At 59.5% G+C, this 21,988-nt stretch overlaps 1 protein-coding gene across 1 annotated transcript in view; it reads left to right on the top strand.

Moving 5' to 3' along the window:
- The window catches only part of LOC111146187 (hemicentin 2), a 145,678-nt gene that overhangs the window by 59,342 nt on the left and 64,348 nt on the right, over positions 1 to 21,988 (top strand). The window contains exons 23-38 of the mRNA XM_022501624.1: positions 5,241 to 5,368; positions 7,051 to 7,305; positions 8,278 to 8,364; positions 11,622 to 11,816; positions 12,348 to 12,478; positions 12,801 to 12,948; positions 13,325 to 13,451; positions 14,629 to 14,783; positions 15,733 to 16,011; positions 17,432 to 17,713; positions 18,406 to 18,514; positions 18,708 to 18,877; positions 19,706 to 19,860; positions 20,241 to 20,337; positions 20,798 to 20,893; positions 21,637 to 21,813. Coding sequence (XP_022357332.1) covers positions 5,241 to 5,368; positions 7,051 to 7,305; positions 8,278 to 8,364; positions 11,622 to 11,816; positions 12,348 to 12,478; positions 12,801 to 12,948; positions 13,325 to 13,451; positions 14,629 to 14,783; positions 15,733 to 16,011; positions 17,432 to 17,713; positions 18,406 to 18,514; positions 18,708 to 18,877; positions 19,706 to 19,860; positions 20,241 to 20,337; positions 20,798 to 20,893; positions 21,637 to 21,813 — 2,591 coding nt within the window. The remainder of the gene's footprint in view (positions 1 to 5,240; positions 5,369 to 7,050; positions 7,306 to 8,277; positions 8,365 to 11,621; positions 11,817 to 12,347; positions 12,479 to 12,800; positions 12,949 to 13,324; positions 13,452 to 14,628; positions 14,784 to 15,732; positions 16,012 to 17,431; positions 17,714 to 18,405; positions 18,515 to 18,707; positions 18,878 to 19,705; positions 19,861 to 20,240; positions 20,338 to 20,797; positions 20,894 to 21,636; positions 21,814 to 21,988) is intronic.

A 21,988-nucleotide genomic window follows, 5' to 3' on the forward strand; every position in this document is an offset into this window, starting at 1 on the left:
AGCCTATGGCCAACGGCTCTCTTTCTGGAGAACAGTCACGTGCAATGAACCTCAGAAGCAAACACTAGGAGTACCTTGATGGTTGGGAGCATGGTTGCAGCTTCCAAAGGTCAGGTCTGCGTGCTGCCCTGACCCGCTGGGGGGCCCTCGTCTCTCTGTTTCGACTCAGTTTGTCCTCTGCAGAAGAGGGTGCTCCCGGTAGGCTCTGTCTGCCTTGCAGGTCCGGCCATTGGGAGTTTGGAGCAAGAGCGGGCGTCGTAGGTGCTGAGACGTACATGGTACACAGGAGGCGCTCAATCGTTACCAGCCCTCTGTATTGGCATTGCTGGGCTGTTCCTTGGACTCATGGGGATGGCGCGTCCTCCCGCTCTCACCTAGGTCATGTTTGGTCCTTTTGTGGGTATCGGGCCCCTCTACCTAAATTCTCTAGACTGGTTTTTCCATCTGGGGCTTCTTTACAAGGTTCTGTGGCATGACCCCAGCACGGAGATGAGGGTCAGAGTGGTCATCGGTGGGAGAAGGTGTGGGCCGACTGGAGCTGTGCCCCCCAGGCACGTGGCGGGCACACGTGGGTGAGGACCGGCCCTCTGGCAGGTGACCGTGAGGGGTGCTGTTTGTTGGACAGCCACCGATCCTTCTCCTGAAGGCTTTGGGCTCATGCAGTGAGCTTGGAAGGGCGGCAGCAGGCCCTTTAGAAATGGGGGCAGCAGGGCAAGCAACAGGGGATGCGGCCAGAGGGTCGGGGTGTAGATAAGCCACCTGGACTCTGAGCAGCCCGAGGACAGGAGCATTTTCCCCACCCCTGCAGCGGCCGGCCCAGCCGGAACCCCTTGGCTCTTTGTCTAGCAAGGGAACAAATGAGCAGGTAGCTGAGCTGAACTCCACGCAACTCAGAGCAGGGCGTGCATCAGGGAGGGCTTCCTGGAGGAGCTGGGGCATGTGTGGCCTTGAAGGGGATCTGGAGGGCAGGAGAGTGTCCTTAAGACCAGTTTGGAGGGGATGGGACACAGTATGAGTGAAGGGGGAGGGCAGGGTGTGTGCATGGACAGCTGGGATTTGCCATTATGCATTTATTAAGCACCTACTGTGGGTCAGGGCCTGCCTTAAGGGCTGGGGACAGGGCAGGACCCTGGCCCCTCCACTTACGGAAGTGTCAGTGCCAACAGGTGATCCCAAGCGTGATGAACGGCGTAATGGCTCCAGGGTCTTGTAACCGGACGCAGTGCATTGCCCAAGACAGGGGTGGCTTCTCTTCTGTGAGCCACAGAGAACAAGAGGGAGCTGGACAGGTGAGCTTGAGGGAGGCTGCGGCCCAGGAGTGTGCTGGGAATGAGGCTGATGGTGTAGCCCAGCTCCCAGCTCTTGGCTTGATTCTGAGCACTTCCTGTCTGGTGCCCTTTGGTCTCCCTGGGTAGGTAGGTTCCCCCCTTGGAACTCCAAGAACCAGAGGGACTGGGCAGAGTAGGTGGGCCTCTGCCAGATCTGAGCCCCGATCTGTGTGTCTGTGTGAACCCTGCAGGGCCAACAGTGACAACTCGGGCCCAGGACACGTCATAAACAGGAAATTCCCCTGTTCTCATCTGGGTGCTTTGGGGAGAGCCATCTGGCCGCTCTGCCACAACGGAGCGGCTGCTGCTGATCACGCCACATGCACACAGCGGCCATGTTCTCCCCATTTCCTCCCACCTCTCCCTGGCCCCCACCCCCAGGCTCCAGCTGCCAGACCTGCAGAGCCTCTGAGAAAGGGGAGGGAGAGCTGGGTCACAAGCCCATAGGGCGGGGGAAGGACAGGCCGCTGTGGGAGTCCATGGGCTGCACCTACCGGCCTTGAAGCGTCAAGGCAGGAGACCTTCCTGGAGGAGGTGATGTCTAAGTATTGAAGGCTGAGCTGGTGTAATTTGGGTGCACAGGAGGTGGAGGGGTGCCCCAGGTAGACAGAACGGTGGTCAAGCAGGGGTGGGGGTGGGGGCCTGGTCCACACAGGCCAGGATACTGTGCTTGGATTTGGGGCAGCCAGCAGTGGACAGCCGCAGAGGGCTTTAAAACAAGGTGGTGATAGGACCATTTTGTCAGTGGCGGCAGACTCAGGCAGCACGGGGCTGGCACGGGGTCCTTTGGCCTCTGTTAGGACTCAGCTTGTCCATCTGTAAGATGGATCCTCCCTGCGTTCCATTTTCATTCGTGATAAAGCAAGCAGCATTCCCTTTCTGGGCACGACCTGGGGCTGGTCCCAAGAGAGACAAGCTGCCTACCTTCACTATGGGGAATTTTCCACTTTCAGACTTTTCTTTGATTATCTTTTTCCGGAAGCTTCTACTTCCTATCCTTTAAAAAAATTTTTTTAAAAGATTTTAATTATTTATTTGACAGAGAGAGAGATCACAAGTAGGCAGAGAGGCAGGCAGAGAGAGAGGGGGAAGCAGGCTCCCTGCTGAACAGAGAGCTCGATGCAGGGCTCGATCCCAGGACCCCGAGATCATGACCTGAGCCGAAGGCAGAGGCTTTAACCCACTGAGCCACCCAGGCACCCCCCCCTTTTTTTTTAAAGACTTTACCTACTTCCTATCCTTTAAAGGTCTTGTTGAGGCAGGGAGAGAGAGAGGGAGCGAGCCAGCAAAGAGCTCTGTGGTCTCTAAAATTCTCAGAACTAGAAGGCAACTTCTGAATAAAGGAATCCAGAGCTACCTCTTCAGATATGAAAGAGTCAGGGTTCAGAGACATTGTCCGGCTGCCTGAGGTTGCACAGCATGTCTGTAGCAGGACCAGACCTCAGATCCTGAACTCCAGTCCCCACCCCAGATCTCTTTCCCCTGAGCTGCGCGCTGTGCGCTGTCCCCATTTTGCCAGCGGAGGTTTGCAGTGAGGCGGGGGAGGGAGGGAACCCTGTCCCTGCCGCCAGTGTGACTGAGGCTACGCTCCATTCTCAGAATGATTTTGTCCTTGTTTGGTGGATGTCAACATTATTTAATTAAAGAAACCAAACAGGCAAAAATTGTAAGAAAAACCAAGCCAAGAAAGTGATGCCAGGTGGGGGAAGCTTTCCCCTGTTACTGGGACGAAATGGGACCGAAGTGTTTTTCCTCCCTTTTGAAAGATGATGCAACCAGCTCAGGGCAGCTCAGCTGGTTGTTGACTGAGCCCTGGCTCTGCCCCACATCCATAGGCTTCATGTCACTTCCTTTCCACCAGCTCCTGTAACTCCAGATGAGGACACGGAGTCTTAGGGAGACAGAGACCTTGACCCCAGGTCAGCCTGAAAGAGGCAGATGGTAGTTCGTGCGGGGACACTTGTTGTCAAAGCCTTGCTTCCATCTCCTCCCTGGGTAGGGCACTGCCATCAGAGTCTCAGTGTGGGGCCAGGAGAGTCTGATGAGAGTCTGATGAGAAGCTGAGCCCTACAAGCCATCAGGGAGGTGGTCTGTGCCAATGAGAGTGGATGGTATATGAGCTGTGGTCCAAGGGTCCTGTGCCTGTGCCTACAGGACACACAGCAGTGTACGCAGATCTCTGGTGGTGGAAGAGAGAGAGGGAGAGAGGGAGAAGGGAGAGAGGGAGGAAGATAGGAAAGAAAAAAATCTAAATATTTAATGTCCACCAAAGGAAACCAGTTCATGAATTATGGTAGAATCACATGGGAATACTATATAGCAGTGAAAAATGAGTAGATTTCCCCCCCAGCACACATACACATGAAGCCAGTTATGTGAACGTTTTAAACACTGAACTGTATTGTGTATTGTTTGTGCCTGTGCCGTCATCACCATGGTAACCGCTGCCCTTTGCTCAGTACCTTTCTGTTCTGAGCAGTGTACTGCGCGTTAGGCCATTCTGTTCTTCCGATGACCCCAGGAGGGATAAGTGCCACTGCTGTCTCTAGTTTCCAGAATGAGACAGTGGAGGCACAGGGAGGTTAAATGTCTAGATCAACCTCCCATAGCAAGCGTGTGGCCAAACAAGGTTGGACTGACCCAGTGTTCTGACCCAGTGCCTGGGCTCTGAGGCCGCCCCCCAGTGTGTCACTTACAGCTGTCCTCAGAGAACTTGCGCCACGTGCCTGCTGGATGCTCCAGGAGGGGCCGCTGAGCAGAGTGATTATTACCCCATCTCACAGATGGGGAGACAGAGGCCCAGCAGGGCCAAAGTAGTTAGCCCGGGGTTGCCTAGAGAGTCTGTTGCTGGTGACACTGACCTGTTTGAGAAACACATGCCGAGCACTTGACTCGCAGATGCCTGGGACACAGGGACTATTGTCACCTCCGTGTTGCCGAGGAGGAAACCAAGGCTCAGCAGAAAGGGGAGGGGGCGGCCCAGACCTATGGGGCTCTAGAGCTCAGCTGTATCCTGGGAGCACAGTCTGCAGGGCTGGCCTTTGGGGTCCCCCGCCCCTGTGCTGGCCACTTACATTTGGGGCCAGCTGGGGCTAGTGGCTGCAGCTGCCCTCTTTGATTTGTGGGGACAGGGGCTTCACAGAGCCAGCACATGTGGGCCGGTGACATCATGTCTGCAGGGGCCCCATGGGGTCCAGCCCAGCTGCAGGAGTCTGGCTGGGGGCCCCCGATCCCTTTGGGATAAGGGCCAGGTGCCTTGAGCAAGGTGGGCCAGATGGGGAGGGCTGTGACGGGCAGCCTCCACAGCTCCCTCCGGAGGGCCCAGCACCGTGCTGGGCCACAGGGCACCAAAGAGCACTGGCTTCCGAGTCTGGCCGGCCCTGGTACTTAGGCACAAAGGGCCTCTGGGCTGGCAGCTTCTCCCTGCAAGCCATGGGAAGGTCGGGCAAAGGGGGCCTCATCCCCTGCCTGAGGGCAGGGCGTGCAGTAGAAGAGGGGGAGTTACTGGTGACCCTGTGCCAGGCCACATGAACCTACATGGAATCTGCTCACCAGCCCCAGACGCAGGCCTTCCTAGTGTGCCCATTTTGCAGATAAGGAAATGGAGGCCCCAAGAAGGGATGGGACTTGCTTTACTCAGTGAGGAAAGTTCGGACTATGGACCAGATCCCAAGCCATGGATTCCTAGTCCAGTACTATTAGGTCTTAGACCAGTTGGGGTGGGACCTGGCCCTGGCCTGGAAGTAGAGGCAGGTGGGGTGGGGGGGAAGACTGAAGCTTGGGTGGGGGGTAGACATAGCCTCAGTCCTGGCAGGCTTCCAGGGGTAGGTGGCTAGTTCAAGTTGGGTCTGGAGGTCCTTCCCGCGGGGGTGGGGTTGGTTGTGGTCTCACCAGTGCCCCTCACTCCTGCAGGCATCGCCTCCTCCCTTCAGGCTCCCTGCGTCTGGCCCAGGCCCAGGTCGGTGACAGCGGCCTCTACAGATGCACGGCCAGCAACCCTGCCGGGTCCGCCTCTCGGCGCTACGACCTCGAGGTGCAAGGTAGGGCCCTGCTGGTCACCTGGGTCTGACCCGTGGCCCCGCCCTTCCCTCTGTCTTTCTCAGGCCTTTTCCGTGCTCCTCCCTTTCTGCGGGCTGGGCCCTGTCACCTCTTCGTGGGAGCCCTCCAGGGTTTCCTCCCCTCCCCTGCATCCTGCCTTCCTCCAGCCCCATCTCTCTCCTTCCCTTGCTCCTTACTCCTGTGCTCATGCTTGGGATGCCCTGAGAACAGAGGGCAGGGCCCAGGGCAGGCCTAGGTCGGTGGGGGCTTAGAAGACAGGAGGGGGTTCTGGTTCCTGGCTCGGCTGGGACCCCAGCAGTGGATGTGCCCCTGGGTGTCCAGGTCCCATCCACGGACACTAGCCATGTTGTCGCTCCACCAAAAAGAGCCAGGGAGCTTGTCATCTCCAAAAGCCTTAGGGAATGACTGAAGACAGGGGTCAGCCAACTCCGGCCCTCGGACCCCATCTGCCCCATTTCCTGTTTTCACATGGCCCACCAGTGAAGTACGCTGTCCACATTTTTAAGTGATTGGGAAAAAGAAAACCCCAGATAATACCGTGTGACGCGTGAAAATTACACAAGGTTCAGGTTTCAGTGTCCATAAAACCAGCCCTCTTGGGGCACGGCCTGACACGCTTGTGTACGTGTGGTCTGGGGCTGCTTTTGTGCCACAATGGCTAGTTGAGTAGCTGAGAGACAGACCATCTGGCCCATGTGAAAGATTTAGTCTCTTGCCCTTTCCAGAAAATTTGTCCCCTGATCTAAGCTAGCATCCCATTTCCCAGGTGGAAGGGTCGAGGCTCAGAGAGGGCGAGGGCTCAAAGGTTTGCTGTGGGTTTGCATGAACATCTGAGAGACATGGCAGCAGGGGGGCCGGGTGACGAGTAGGGCCTCAGAGTTGGAAGGACCGGATTTGAATCCTGCCTCTACCACTGCCCAGCTGTGTGACCTTGGTTGGGCCCTAGGCGTCTCTGAGCCTTGGTTTCCTCCTTCGCGAAGGGGGGCCCCCAGTAATGCCCATTCCATGGTTGTCATGAGGGGGCACGCAGCACAGGGAAAGCTGCTATTGTTTTTGGCAGGCATGGGGGTGGGCGGGGTGTGTACACCCTCCTGCTCCTGGACATAGAGGCCCAGGGGGGCCTGGGCCCACAGAGCCAGGCAGGCTCCAGTTCCTATCAGCTGAAGGGGTAGGCAACTCTGGTTAATCACATAGCCCTTCTGAGCCTCAGTTTTCTTCATCTGCCAAATGGGCATGGTATCACCTTCCCGTAAGAAAGACCGAGTGCGACGGAGGAGATGTGAATGTGGTAGAAGTGAGCACCTACATCTTCCCCAGCCCAGGGGAGGGAGGGCCTAGGGGAGCGGGGAGAGGTGGGAAGGGCTGGGGGGGTTGGGGGAAGTGGCGGGGGGAGAAAGCCACTGAGCACAGAGGAGTGATTTTGTGATGAGAGCACATGTGTTCAGGTGAAAGGCCAGATTCTGTTCACTTTGGGGGGTCCACATGGGGTGTCCCTTTCCTGACAGAATGAGGAATGGTCAGCCTTAGACCGACCCCCATGATGATTTCTGCTGGTTGGTGATACCCAGAAGGGAGGGCAGGCAGGCCCCCTTTGGGGGTCTGGGCTTTGTGACCCCCACCTGGGGGCTCAACGACCTGATGCCCCTCCCCTGGGCCGTGTCAGTGCCCCCTCAGGTGCAGCTGGGCCCGCGGGTCCTGAAGGTGCTGTCCGGAGAGATTCTGGACCTGAACTGTGTGGCTGAGGGCAGCCCAGAGCCGCGGCTGAACTGGTCCAAGGACGGGATGACCCTGCAGGGTGGGGGGCCCGAGGGTTCCGTCCACTTCTCTGCCATCCAGACCTCTGACGCCGGGCTGTACCGCTGTGAGGCCTCCAACAGCGCCGGCCTGGATGCCTGGGAGCTGGAGCTCCGGGTGCTGGGTGAGTCTCCCCCAAACCCCAGAACTCACAGCTCCCCCCCTCTCCCCACAGCAGCCAGGGCTTCTGAGATGTGTGACCCCTGCCTTCCTCCCAGCCTCCAGTGCCCCGAGGCAGTGGGGCTGTCCCTCATGAGGGAGACTCGTGGGTACCCTGTCCACTGGTGTGGACAGAAGGTGCCATGCCAGGGCCAAGGTTTGGCTTCTTCCACTTTCCAGCTGGACAACTGTAGGCCGGTTATTTCCATTCTGTGGCCCTTGGTTTTCTCCCTTGGAAAATGGGCCTGATTATATGCGAGGAGTCAGTGAGAGGATGTGTGTGAGGTGCCTGGAGCCAGAGAGGTCTGGATCAGTGGTTTTATTTATGGGGCGCCTGGGTGGCTCAGTCGGTGAAGCATCTGCCTTCGGCTCAGGTCCTGATCTCAGGTTCTGGGATCAAGTCCTGCATCGGGCTCCGCTTCTCCCTTTCCCTCTGCCCTTTCCTCTGCTTGTGTGCACGCGTGCTCTCTCTCTCTCAAATAAATAAAATCTTTTAAAAAATAAACAAAGATTCTATTTATTTAAGAGAGGGAGGTGTGAGGAGCAGAGGGAGTGGGACCAGCAGACTCCGTGCCAAGTGCACAGCCTGGCGTGGGGCTCCATCCCACGATCCTGAGTTCACAACGTGCGCTGAGATCAAGAGTCAGACACTCAAATGACCGAGCCACCTAGGAACCCTTCACTATTTTGAAATTAAACCCGGGAAGTGGCAGCTGGAGGGGCATGGAGGGCAGGGTGATGCCAAGCTCCACCTTCCAAGCCCTGGAGTCTTAGGGGACCCTAGCGGCTTCTCTGTGGGCCAACCATGGGCCAACTGGTGGGAGGCAGGTCTGCACCAATGGCCAGGAAGCTGAGGGCCTTATGCCGGGCTGGGTTGTGGATGGGATGCCCTCTCCACCGGCCCCGGGGTAAGTAGGGTCACGCCATTTCTCCCCAGAGCCGCCACACTGGGAGGCTGATGAGACCAGCGGCCTGCTGGAGAGAGTGGCGGGAGAGAACGCCAGCCTGCCGTGCCCGGCCAGAGGTGATGCTGGGTCCCGGGGGGTTTGGGCAGGGAAGGAGCACCCCTTCCATGTCAGCACCCTGGGTCACACCTTGGGGGCAGTGCCCATGGGTTACGGAGGGTTAGGGTGTCCAAACTTTCAGCCCAGCTGTGCCAGGACTTTTATCCTATTGACAACACCGTAGGGTGGGTATTAGCATTAGCTTTTTTTTTTTTTCTTTTGACTAGGGGCAATCTAGGCCCAGAGGGTTTAAGCAAGTTGTCAGAGGTCACCCAGCCAGGAGGTGACTCATGATATGTGGTGCGGCTTGACCCCGCCCCGAGGGCCCCTTAAGCCCCAGCCCCTTTGGGAATGCTACAGCTCAGGCAAGGATGGCCCGAGGGTCTTGGGATTGGGGCTCGGAGGCCCCTGCAGAGGATGGATTCACGTGGCTCGGGGCAGACTAGCCCTTTGGGGGCCCCCTTGGGAGCAGCAGCACAGTTGTGGGGCCAAGATAGCCACCTCTGTGGTCAGCCATCCCATGCTGAACCCCGCCAGATACCATGGGGCAGTTCGTACCTTTTGACGGAGCCTCTATTTTCTCATCTGTACAGTGGGCCATTCCAGACCCCCACACAGGACAGCTGGGAGGGGTCAGGGGAACGGCAGGAGTTTTGGTTCCCTGCACCGTGCCTGGCACACTGTAGAGGCTCAGGGGGATGTGTTGGATGGGGATCTGGGTCCGAGGCTGCTTACAAGAAGTCTAGAAGGAGTCAGGAGATCTGGTTCTAGTCCCTGCATCACTTCTGGTGCCAGGAGCCCAGGGAAGTCCCTGGAAGGGGCAGGTAGGAGGCAGGGCTGGGTGGGAGCAGCTCCGGAACCTCCGGGACTCCTCTCTGAGACCCGCCCACCTGGTGGCCAGACAGCCCACTCTCAGCCAGGGCGCCACCTTGTGCCTGTCTCTGGGAACAGCAAGCCGCCGTTCCGCAGTCCTGGGAGGTGGGGGCCGGAGGGGGTGGTGGTGGAGGACCCAGACAGTGGCCCTTCTGCCCCTCGTGCCCCTCATCCTCTCTGGTCAGTCAGTGGCCTGTCCTCTGGGCCCGACTTCAGCTGAATCAGCATAACCCAAGCCCCCTCTGATAAACAGCACCTGCCCCCCAGGTGCCCTTGGCCTTCTCCCTTTCAAGCTGGTCGCTGCCTGGTGGGCAGGGTTGGGCGCTGGCATTCACCAGCCGTTCGGCCTTGGGCTCAGAGGGCTAAGGAGAAGGTGCCGCGCCCAGTGCTTGGAATGCAGAAGCCCTGGTACCCATGGTGGGTGACAGCACCCGCCCGCTCCTTGGAGGCGGGACGGGAAGGCCAGGAGCCCGGCCGCTGCTTGGCTGGGGATGTGGGCCATACCACTGCTCCTCTCTTGGCCCCCGTGAAACAGGAGTGGGGAGGTGAGGTGAGTGATTGTCACCGACAGTTCGGAGTCCCCTGGAATCTTCCCTGGGCAGAGCTACGGGGCAGCTCTGTGGTTAGAGCTCATTGAGGGGTTAGATGTTTTGCATTTAAAAACAAGTTCCAGGGTTCAAAACTCAGTGTCCCTCCAGGAGAGCAGCTCTGAAGTCCTGGTACCTGGCATGGCGGGAGGATGGGGGTGGGACCGGCCACTCCAGAAAAGCTGAGGAGCTGGGGGGAGCATTGTGCGTTGTGGAGTGTGTGTGGCGGGGTGTGTGTGTTTGTGCATGTGATGTGTGGTGTATATGTGTGTGGTGTGTATGTGGTAGAGTGTGTGGTAGAGTGTGGCATGGTGTTGGTGTGTGTGTGTGTGTGTGTATACGTATGTGTGAGCATATGTTGTGGCATGTGTGGCCTGGGGGCTGTAGCGTGTGTGTGGCGTGGGTGGCGTGGCATGGTGTGCATGTGCGGTGAGTGTGCTCACACGTGTGTGCCCGCTGTGGGGAGCAAGGCCCCTGCGGCAGGAGGTTCCAGCAGGCTCACGGGTGGGCACAGAGCGGGTGACAGGCCCCCTCCCCTCCTGGCGGTGGGCAGAGTTCCAGAACGGGAGGCACAGTGGCCAGGGTGGGGGTGGAGGACCTGGGGACCCTCCAGAAAGAGGCGACATCTGGGATGCCCGGGGTGTGCCACGTCCTGCTGGCCACCCTAGATCAGAAACCGGCCCAAATGGGGTGGTGCACCACTTCTTCCCCGTGGCTGAGAGTGGAGGAATGATTCAGGGGGCTTGTGTCTGGGGTGGGGCGTGGCATTAGCCCATATGGCTTCGCCCACACTGTGGGTCCCGATGACCAGCGTTGGCCAAGAGGGAGGGGGGTGACGGAGGTGTGAGGGTGCTGTCCTTGGCGTTTGGGGAGTGTCCCCCTCCTATGTGGCTCCAGTGAAGGAAGGAGGGCAGGGGAGGGCCCAGCGCTCAGAGCGCTTTGTCCTGACGTCGTCCAGTAGGTCCACAGGGCGGGGGCGTGTGTGAGCCCAGCTCTGCTGTGACCACCGGACACCGCTGTCTCCTGGGCGTGTGTGGCCCTCAGGAGGCTGGGTCATCCCCCAACACCAATCTGAGGACCCCACTGTGTGCCCGGCCCCAGGGGGGCAGCCGTGTGTTCCCAGTCCTTCGTGTGCCAGGCCATCTCTGCCTGGTGGCAGAGATGGACCTTGGGCAGTGAGTTGTGTCCAAGAAGGGAGTCCGGGGCGGTTGTGGCGCTCACAGTGGAGCTGGGAGGTGGCCAGTAGTGCCAAGCCCATGCCTGTGGAGGGACGAGCAGCCCAGCCGCGCCAGAGCCTCCCCTTTCCAGCACAGACCGGACCGATGCTGAGTACAGTGGGCTTGCTCATTCAGTTCGAGCCTGCTGTGGGCCAGGCCCTGGGCTTGCGGGCTGGGGTCAGGGAATCAGAGTGAAGATCCTGGCCTTTGTTGGGAGACAGGCGGTAGGCAAAAGAAATCTAAGTAAAAGCATCATGTGCACAGTAGAAAGTTGGGGCTGATTGGCAGAAAGTAGTTGGGCCAGCTCACGGGGCCGGGAGTATGATTCCAGATGATGGGACCTCTTTGAGAAGGGAGCCGGGAAGAGGGCTCTGGCCCCTTGCCTGTGGCCCTCAGGGCCCTGGGATACCAGTGGACCTGCAGCACGGGGTGGGAGGCGGTGGACTTGTGGGCACTCCTGCCAGGCTAGGGGCGAGGAGGCACTTGGAATCACCGCTGGAGGGTCAGTGATGTTTGCACAAGGGAGGGGGCGGGGGAATGTGGGTACAGAGGGGAAGGAGGACAGAGCACTCATGCTGATGACTCCATGTGCCCTGCCAGGGACACCCAAGCCACAGGTCACGTGGCGGAAGGGCCCATCCTTGGAGCCCCTGCATGGCCGGCCGGACCTGGAGGTGCTGGATGAAGGCTCCCTGTTTCTGGCCTCAGTTTCTCCCACTGACAGCGGAGACTATGAGTGCCAGGCCACCAATGAGGCAGGCTCCACGTCCAGGAGAGCCAAGCTGGTGGTCTACGGTAAGCAGGGACCCCAGAGCAGGGGATGGCTTGTATATACTTTCCAGTGGTGCCCCAGGATGCCCAGGTAGGGCGGCGCCAGCTCCCCAGGGCCCGAGAGCTCACGGTGGGGCAGGCTGTGAGCCACCCTGGCTTGCTCTGTGATGACTTGCCTGGGAGGTTTGTTACAAAGATAGACCCAGGCCCCACCTTCAGAGATTACGACTCCGGGGTCCCTCCCAGGTGACCGCAGCAACAGGTTAGAAGTAGAACCAGATGGGTCTGGGGGCTCCAGCACCTTGCAAAGCTGAATATCAGAGAAAGTGGCACAGTGTCTGGGAACAACTGGGGTGTGTGGGTCCCAGGGTGGGCTCTGCGGCATTCCCAGGTCCACGTCGATCCTGGTGGCCAGATCAGAAACTGGGGTGAGACCCCAGAATCTGGGGAAGGGCAGTCTGCCCGTCCAGGCCAGGAAGAGTGGCCCAGATGGGATCTGGGTAGCCCTGACCCTCCAGGGAGGGGACAGCTTCTCTGCTTCTCTTTGCTCCCAAGTGCCCCCTAGCATCCGGGAGGACGGGCGGAGGGCCAATGTGTCAGGCATGGCCGGGCAGTCCTTGACTTTGGAGTGTGACGCGAATGGCTTTCCAGCCCCTGAGATCACGTGGTTCAAGGATGGGCAGCCGGTGGGTGTCCTTGGGAGGTTGGTGGGGGGAGGCAGGCTGTGGGTGGGATTTGGATAGGGTATGGTCCTTCTGAATGGGTTTTTGCATGTGCCAGGTGTGGCAAGGGGATGTGACAGGGGTTTTGGGGAATGCGCTGGACAGTGGAGGCCTGCGTTCCCACAAGGAAGCCTGGGGGGCTGCATGGTGGAGGGGGCATGGCACTGTTATCAGAAACCCCAGGTTCCAAGTCACCGACCAGCTCCCTGGGCCTCAGGTTCTTACTGCTGATGTCAGGGAATGGCCAGACCCTTCTCACCAGCTCCCTCTGGCCTCTCCTGCCCAGATCCCCAAGACAGGCAGTCACCATCTCCTGGACAAGTCCCGGGCCCTCCACTTTCCCAGGATTCAGGAGGGTGATTCCGGCCTCTACTCCTGTTGGGCGGAGAACCAGGCAGGAACTGCCCAGAGGGACTTCGATCTCCTCGTGCTCAGTGAGTGACTGAGCCCCTACCCTTTTATGGAGGCTGGGGAGGAGGGGGACTTTGCCTGCTGAGTGTCAGGGACACAGAGGGACCCACGACAGATCCCGTCCCTGTCCTCTGTCCTCACAGAGCTCTCAGTACAGACACTAGACAGTCACATGATTAACCCTGTCATTAGTGTTGTGTTATGTGCTACCAAAAAGCCATACAGGCTGCGAGAAAGTACAGAGCAGGGTCCCGATCCAGCCAGGGAGCTTTGAGTGAGGGACGGAAGGGGAGGGAAGGGTGCACCGAGCTGGGGACCCACACAGACGAAGGCCTACCACAGGGCCTTTGCCTGTGCAGGATTTAAGGAGTTTTCTTCCCTCTACCCCTTGACACCCAGTCCCTCCTTCCGTGCTTGGAGCTGGGGCTGCCCAGGAGGTGCTGGGCCTGGCGGGTGCAGAGGTGGAGCTGCAGTGCCGGACCTCGGGGGTCCCCGCACCCCAGGTGGAATGGACCAAGGACGGGCAGTGAGTGGTCTTCCTGGTGCATGGCATGGGGGTGGTGCCCAGGCAGGGGCTGGGTGGAGGGGGGCCTTGGGGAGGGCAAACTCGAGTGAGGAAGACTGACGGGCATCACACGTGCCACCCAGGACCCAGGCAGCAGAGGGCAGCATGGGACACCTCCTGCCCCCCCCTGCCATCACCCAGGGGACATTCCTCTTTCCCCCACCCCGCAGGATTTTCTTATTACTTAGCCAGTGTTGCTTTTTGTTTTTAACTTTTTTTTTTAGGTAAAATTTGCAAAATATAAAATCAACCATTCTGAAGGGCACACTTCCGTAGTATTTAGTGCACGCACAGCGGGCACACCATCAGTCCCCTTTCTCTAGTACCAGAACGTTTCGTCACCCCAAGAGGGGACTCCAAACCCATCAGCCCCTGGCAACCACTACTCTTCTTGCTATCTCCGTAGATGGGCCTGTATTTCAGATTAATTCCCTGCAGTCATGGAGTACATGTCCTTCTGTGCCCAGCGTCCCTAACTTAGCACGCAATTCTCAGGGTTCGTCTGTGCTGGAGCAGGGAGGGGTACAGGCACATCTCGGAGATGCCGCGGCTTCAGCTCCAGGACACTGCAAGAGAACAGATATCATGATAGAGCAAATCGAATGAATTTTTTAATTTCCTAGTGTGCATGAAAGTCACGTGACATTCTCCTGCAGTCTGCCGAACGTGCAACAGTATCATGTCTAAAAAACAATGTACCTGCTTGGGGCACCTGGGTGGCTCAGTGGGTTAAGTGTCTGCCTTCAGCTCAGGTCATGATCCCGGGGTCCTGGGATCGAGCCCTGCGTTGGGCTCCCTGCTCAGCGGGGAGCCTGCTTCTCCCTCTCTCTCTGCCTGCCTCTCTGCCTACTTGTGCTCTCTCTCTGTCAAATAAATAAATAAAATCTTAAGAAAACAACAACAAAAAATGTTTGAAAAAAAAATAGCGATTGTTAAACAATGCCAACCATCATCTGAGCTCTCAGCGAGTCGTCCTGGGCCTATACTCACTGAATAACATTCCCCTGTAGGCACTCCTCTGCAGACGGGCACTCTTTCCAGCAACTGTGAACCTTTCAGACTCATTTTTCACCAGAGGCAGGCTCCCCTCTGTGCAGCCTAGCCCTAACCGGTGGTTTTCTGGTGACCGCCCTTCCAGGCCTGTCCTCCCAGGAGACCCTCACGTCCAGCTCCAGGAGGATGGCCAGGTTCTCAGAATCACCAGCAGTCACCTGGGGGATGAGGGACGGTACCAGTGTGTGGCCTTCAGCCCTGCCGGCCAGCAGGCCAAGGACTTCCGGCTCAGAATGCAGGGTGAGCCCGGCACCCCCGTCACAGCTGCCCGCTGCACGGTGGCAGGACGGGGCAGAGACGGGGGCCCTGGGGGAGGAGCTCCCCAGTCCAATAAGGCTGTGGGGAGGGACAGAGAATCTGGCCCAGGGCTCCTGAATCCCATTGTCCCCATCCCCAGCTTTGCAGCTTTCCTATTCCCGACCCTGCTTGGGATGATCATTTCTTTAAATCGAGTCCCTTGTCTTACATGGAAACACACTTATTTCAAGGATATTTGACGTCTCCACTCCAAGTGGGAAGACAGGGCCTCTGGGCAGTGCCAGCCTGGTTCTCCGCCTGGCAGGAGTAGAGGCCAGAATCACCCGCCTGGATCCTGGGAAAGGGGAGGGCCCGGGGCTTGAAAACAAGTGCAGCCAGAGAACACTGAGCTAGAAAGTACTAGAAGATTATGTACACCTCTGCCAAACCTCGCCTTTCCCTTTGTTGTGATCAGGATGGAAGGAGTTTGGGAAGGGCAGAGCTGTTCCTTCCTAAGATCCAGTGCTAGTTTGTGCCGTGCCCGCGTGTCCCCCCCCATCACTGAGGGTGTCACCAGTGGTGAACCCCTGATTTCGGTCATTTTATGGATGGGGAGACTGAGTACACGCAGAGAGGGGAAGTGACCTGTGCCCGGTCACACAGGGAGTTAGAAGCAGAGCGGGTCTAGAGGCCAGACCTGGGGCTCCTCCAACATCTCCACACCTCTTGTGATGACTGGGTCCCACATCAGCATGTCCCGAGAGGTCTGTTCCCATCTGTCCCCAGACCCTCTACTGTCCCCGTGCCCCAAGCATTCCACACCCTGTGGTAGAAGCTGGTGACGTGTGTAGGGTTTGTGGCCCACGGGCGTGGGATCACCACTCTGGGGCTGGGACTCCAGCCGCCTTGGGGAGGCTCTCTGTGACCAGCACCCCCCCATTGTCATTCTCAGCACCTCCCACCATCTGGGGCTCCAATGAGACAAGCGAGGTGGTCGTCATGGAGGGCCACCCAGTACGGTTCTTGTGTGAGGCCCGAGGGGTGCCTGCTCCCAACATCAGCTGGTTCAAGGATGGGGCCTCCCTCCCGCTCAGCGCTGAGGCTGTCTACACCAGGGGTGGCCGGCAGCTGCAGCTGGGGAGGGCCCGGGGTGTAGATGCTGGCACCTACACCTGCCAGGCCAGCAACCCTGTGGGGGTCACAGAGAAGAGTACCAGGCTGGAGGTTTACGGTGAGTGGTGGGGGCTGCAGCGGGGAGCAGTCTGCTGGGGTGGGGGTGGGGGACTCTAGGCTATGGTGGGCCTGTCTTCAACAGTTGCAGAGGGGGCGTGGCCAGAGGCCCAGGATACTGAGACTAAGGAGTTACCAGGGAGAATGGCTATCTGGGCTTATCTAGCTTCCCTCACCCGATGGGCAGGATGCTGAGGCCAGAGGTGGAAGGGCCTGTCTGGGGGGCCTAGGCAGAGCCAAGCAGAGAATTCATGTTTCCCTCTGGGGGTACCGCTTTTCACTGCTCTTCAATGAATAATTAACCACTCTTTGTTAATCACTCACTGTGAGCTGGGGCCCCTGGGGCTTTTCACAGCATCAGCTCATTTCATCAGGGTTCAGAGCTCGGGCTCTTGTCTCCTGTCTTGCACTTACCCAGGAGTACAGGGGGTTGGGGGGGGGGGGGGAGAGGCTGGCTGAGGGTCACTTGCTAGAAGGTGATGTGACCTGGTTCGCGTTGTGCGGACAGGGTGTCTGATTGTGTATCTTGTGTTGTTGACCTGGGTGTAGACCCACCTGGGGAGGGCTGGGCTCTGAGTGGGGGTGGAGGGAACTGAGTGTAAGTGGGCAGGCATGGGGTCTGAGACCCAGAATGCAGGCCAGTATGATCATCCCGGCCCCTGGAGAGGACCCAGCTCCGGGGCTCTGGCCCCTGAAGGTGTGGAGGCTTGGGGGCCGGGGCCACGGGGATCCTGAAGGGAAATTGGGCTGCATGGGGTTCACCAGCAGCTGCTGAGGATCCACCCAGCTGCCATCTCGGGGACTGTCACTTGGGGATCGGAGGACCTCCTGGAAATGCATTTTCCTACAATTTTTGAAGGGGCTTGTGACTAGACAAGACGGAGAGGCTCATCCCAGGCAGTCGTGTCCCCATGGCCCCTGGTGAGGGCTCTGTGGTCTCTGCAACAGGAGGCCCCTCTGGGGGGAAGAGAGAAGTCCCCCTCCGGCTACCCCCTTGGCCATTGAGGGCTGAGCCCCAAAAGACCCTCTGGACTTGGCCTGCCCCCGGCATCCACTTCCTCAGACGAAGGAAGGGACCTGAAGGAGCAGCAGTGCTAGTCTCGGGCCCTGGGGTGCCCATTGTTTTGAGTTCCACGGAAATAGAGACAGACTGTGTGCAGCCACGGAGGCATTCAGAGACGTGCTCTTGTTCTGCTCTCAGCGAGCTCGCAAGGGTGGCAGGGTTGGAGAGAAGAGGCAAGCCGTGTTGGGGGAGGGATGTGGCCCAGGGCAAAGGGAGGGAGAGAATGCTTCCAGCCAGGGGCCGGGGAGCAGGTGGTCCATGGGAGGTCAGTCAGCAAGGGGCTTAAGCTGGCCTGCTGGGCGGAGAGCAGACAGGTGTTCCCCTCTGGTCCCTGAGCAGTCCCCTGCTTCTTCCCCAGTCCCACCCACCATCGAGGGTGCTGGAGGGGAGCCTCGTGTGGTGAAGGCCGTGGCTGGGAGGCCCTTGGCACTGGAGTGTGTGGCCAGAGGCCACCCACCCCCCACCCTTTCCTGGCACCATGAGGGGCTGCCCGTGGCAGAGAGCAACGAGACGTGGCTGGAGGCGGGAGGCAGCGTGCTGAGCCTGGAGAGCCTGGGGGAGGCGTCCGGAGGCTCCTACAGCTGCGTGGCCAGCAGCCCCGCTGGGGAGGCCGTGCTGCAGTATTCCGTGGAAGTACAAGGTACGCTGGGGACTGTCCCCCCTGAGTCACCCAGGCTGTGGACCGCTCTTCTACACCCACTGTAGCCGAGGAGCTGGCTGGGGTGCAGGTGACCACAGTGTGGGGGCCTGCCGCCCCTGGGGGATGCGGGGTGGTGAAGGCCCAGTGTCCCCGTATTGCTAGGGGACAGACGAACACACAGACCTGGGCTGGAGGTCCCACAGAGCTCCCAGGGGGCGGGGTTGAGCCCCAGGATCAGGCTTCCTGTTCCTGCCTGGGGATCCCGAGCCAGGTCGCTTGGGACGGGACCCTACTCTGCTTCCAGATGCTCTTGGTCAACGGGCCAGACATTGGACTCCCTGAGGCCCAGAGCTGGGCTGTGTGGGCTCTGGTTCCCGGGTGAGATGGGCCTTTGCCTGTTTGCTTCCATTTAACCTACGTCTCTCAGGCATTGCCTCTGGGCCAGACCCATGTGGTATTGGAGACAAAGCAGAGAACAAGGCAGACGAGACTCCTGAGGCCTTGGTCTGGTGGGGAGTCAGACATTTAATGAACAGGCTACGCCTGTGGGGAGACCAGAAGGGCCACTCACCCCGTGGTCCCAGAAGGCCTCCGGGGGGACTTGAAGGGTGAGGTCTGGGTCTTGCTTGGAAAGCGCTGGGGACCTGGGTTTGCCCAGCCCCAAACTCTCAATGCTGGGCCCTGCCCTCCAGTGCCCCCACAGCTCCTGGTGGCTGGAGGCTCAGGCCAGGTGACCGCCCTCGTGGGACAGCCCCTGGAACTTTTCTGCCAGGCCTCAGGCTCCCCCGTGCCTACTCTGCAGTGCGTATGGGGCGGTGGAGACCAGGGCTCGGGTGTGGACAGGCAGAGGCAGCACGCTGCGGGGTCGGTGGGGATGGGAGGCACCCTCCTGCCCGGGAGTATGAGGGAGGCCCCAGAGCCCGGGAGATCCTGCCCACCCTGCCCTCCCTGGCCCCAGGCTGAGCGACACATTCCCCTCCCCCACCCCCCTCAGGTGGCTGCAGAACGGCCGCCCGGCCGAGGAGCTGGCTGGGGTGCAGGTGACCTCACGGGGGGCCACGCTGCGCATCAGCCACGTGGAACTGGGCCACGCGGGCCTCTTCGCCTGCCAGGCCACCAATGAGGCGGGCACCGCTGGGGCTGAAGTGGAGCTGTCGGTGCACGGTGAGGGGGCACGGGGACCGCCTGAGATGCCGGGGGCGGGCAGGGCCCGACGGCCAAGAGCATCCGTGCCCTTGGCGGCCGGGTGGGTGAGGGAGGGGCCCAGGCTGGTCTTCTCTAGACGGCGTTTCTGTGTGCGACTTTCCAGCTTCCCAAAGAGACACAGATGTAAGAGGCGGGCCTCGGCCGCCTCCCTGGGTGTCATGTGTCCTGTCCACAGGCCCTCACTCCCCTCCCCAGCCCGCCCTCTCTCCGCTCACTCTCTTCCCACTGGCCCCGTTGAACTTCAGTCAATTCTTTAAATACATCAGCTTTCTCACCTCCAAGCCTACAGATACTCTGTCCTCCGCCTGGAATAGTCTCCCTCTTCCACTTTGCTGGCCTAGCTCCCCCCGTCTTTTTCAGGTCTGTCTTTAAACACCCCTTCCTCCAGGAAGCTCTCCCGGATCCCACTGTGGTTCTGATCCGCCCTGCCTAACGTGCCACCCGCTGTGTTATAAAATGGCCTGTTGTGTTGTCCATGTCCCCTGCCCAGCTCTGGGAGCTCTGGGAAGGCGGCACTGTAGTCCCTGGTGCAGAATAGAGGCTCAAGGCACACGTGGATGGGTGGGTGGATGGGTAGGAGAATTTTAAAGGGGAAGACCTGCTCTGCTGACTCCTGGTCTGGTGCTCTCCCCCTAAGCCAGGCGTCTGTTGAGTTGAGTGGACAGAGGCCAGAGGCTGGCCCTGTAAGGATGTTCGCTACTCCCCAGGCAGTGAGGGGAAGGCTGGGTGCTCACTGCACCCGTCCTGACCCTAACCTGGGCTCTCCCTGCCTCTCCCCCTGCCCAGAGCTCCCACTGGTGGCCATCGTTGGGGGCGACAATATCACAGTCCCTTTCCTGCAGCCTGTGACCCTCCAGTGTGTGGGGACTGGGGTACCCACCCCAAGTCTCCGCTGGTGGAAGGATGGGGTGGCCCTGGCAGCCTCGGGGGGGAAACTGCAGGTATGTTCAAGGACCTCAGGGCTGGTGGGGCAAGAACACAGGAGGAGGGGTCACTTTTTAGAGGTCCTGGTGACCCTGAGGGGGGCCCTGGTAGCCTGGGGGCAGGATGAGCGCTGGGTGGTGGGCCTCAGGAGGAGAGGGGGTCCTAGATGGCTTCAGTATCAGAGGGATATGGGGGAGAAGGGAAGTACCCCCGGAATCTGAATGCAGAGTCTAGAACTCCACCCCCAGAGCCGAACTGTCCCCTCGGCTTCTTTCTCCCACCGCTGGGGTCTGCAGCAACCTGGCTGTGCCCCACGTCCCAGCATCCCTCGGACCACCCTCCAGTCTGGGGCTCCATGTCCCCACACCACACTCTCCCATCCCTCCCCCGCCGGCAGATCGAGAAGGTGGACCTGAACGATGAAGGCTTCTATACTTGTGTCGCCACTAGCCTGGCCGGAGAGAGCAAAAGGGATGTGGCTCTCAAGGTGTTGGGTGAGGACAAGGGTGCTGGGTGGTGGGTGATCCTGCGAGGGCCCCTGGGGCTGCCCTGGGGGGTTGGGGGCGGGGAAAGGGATTTAAAAAAACAGCATGTCCTTGTCTGCCTTCAGACTTAACCTTTGCTTGTGTTACTCATTCTTGGGTTCATTGATGTCCTCCCCACGTGGGCAAATCCCCAGAAGTGTCCATTTCCATCACGCCGGCTGCTATTGGGGGTCCCCACGGCGCTGGGCGCTGGGGCTGTCCCCATTGTGTCCTGCCATAAAGATCGCAGCCCAATGTCTTTGTTCTTGTGAGGGTTCAGGGGCAGGGTTCCTCCCTCAGGGGATGAGCCGTCTGGGGCTTTTATTGCCCAGACCCTTTGGGAAGGCCAGGGAAGGACACCAGGGGTGGCTGGGAGGAGTTCCCCGGAGGCCACATCCACCAAAGATGGGGCTCTCCTTGTCTCCCCTAGTGCCCCCCAACATTGAGCCGGGCCCGCTGAACAAGGCAGTGCTAGAAAATGCCTCAGTAACCTTGGAGTGTCTGGCTTCGGGCGTGCCCCCTCCTGGTAAGACCCTTCCTCTGGGCTGAAAGCCATCCCCAAGCCGGGCCCAGCTCCCCATCCAGTGAGGCTGGCTGGTGCCCCAGGCTCTGCTTGGGCTGTGGACAGAAGAGCAAGCACTCAGGAGGCTTTTCCCCTATTTCCCAAATTTTGCTCTCTTCCATGTCGATATGCCGGTCACCGCCAGGGCCCAGAGCACGTGCACTGGTGTCTGAGGCAAATGTGCGGGGGCTTCTGTTCAGAGTTTGCAACTGCACAGGACTGCCCTGGGGCCAGCTATCTGAGCTGTTGTCTGTCTGGGGCTCTTCTCTAGACCGGCAGCTGGGGAAAGACCAGGAGCTCGGGGCTGGGTGTGAGACAGGGTGGGCGCTGGCAGGACGTAAGGAAGCTGAGGCTCCATCGGCCCAGGGCTACAAGGGCCTGATTTGGAGTGCACCATGTTTCCCTCTCAGGGTCTCCCTCGTGGTTTCCTGACAGGGAGAGGAGTGAGGGCATCGGGCTGGCTTATGACTCTCCCTGCTCCTGGCCGCCCCAGGCTCCATCCCATGGAACTTCCCCTTGCTCGTGTCCTGTCCCAGACAGCCCTGGCCTGTTCCACCCCAGCCTCCTTCCTGGAGAACTCCGGCTTGCCTCAGTGCCTGAAATAAAGGCACGCGGTGTGGCCCGCAGCAGCCTTCTGTGGGTGCTTGTTATCCGGGCACAGTCTAAAGGGCTGGTCGGAGCGCTTGCGCCTCTCTTCTCTCCCCCAGATACCTCCTGGTTCAAGGGCCGCCAGCCTGTCTCTGCCCGGAAGGGAGTGACGGTGTCAGCTGATGGCAGAGCTCTCCACATTGAGCGGGCACGAGTTTCTGATGCTGGGAGCTACCGCTGTGTGGCAACCAACGTGGCAGGAAGCACAGAGCTGCAGTATGGGCTACGGGTCAATGGTGAGCTGCCCTGAGACTGCAGGGGTCCTTGTCCTGAAAGTTGTCCTTCCGTCCATTTGTCTGTCAGTCTGTTCATCCATCCTTTCAACCTTCCTTCCATCCATCCATTCACCCATCATCTGCCCTTCCATCCATCCATCCATCATCCATCCATCTACCCATTACCTACCCATCC

This window comes from Enhydra lutris, unplaced genomic scaffold (genome assembly GCF_002288905.1).
Source record: "Enhydra lutris kenyoni isolate GAN:26980312 unplaced genomic scaffold, ASM228890v2 scaffoldscaffold13, whole genome shotgun sequence".
Classification (NCBI taxonomy): Eukaryota; Metazoa; Chordata; class Mammalia; order Carnivora; family Mustelidae; genus Enhydra; species Enhydra lutris.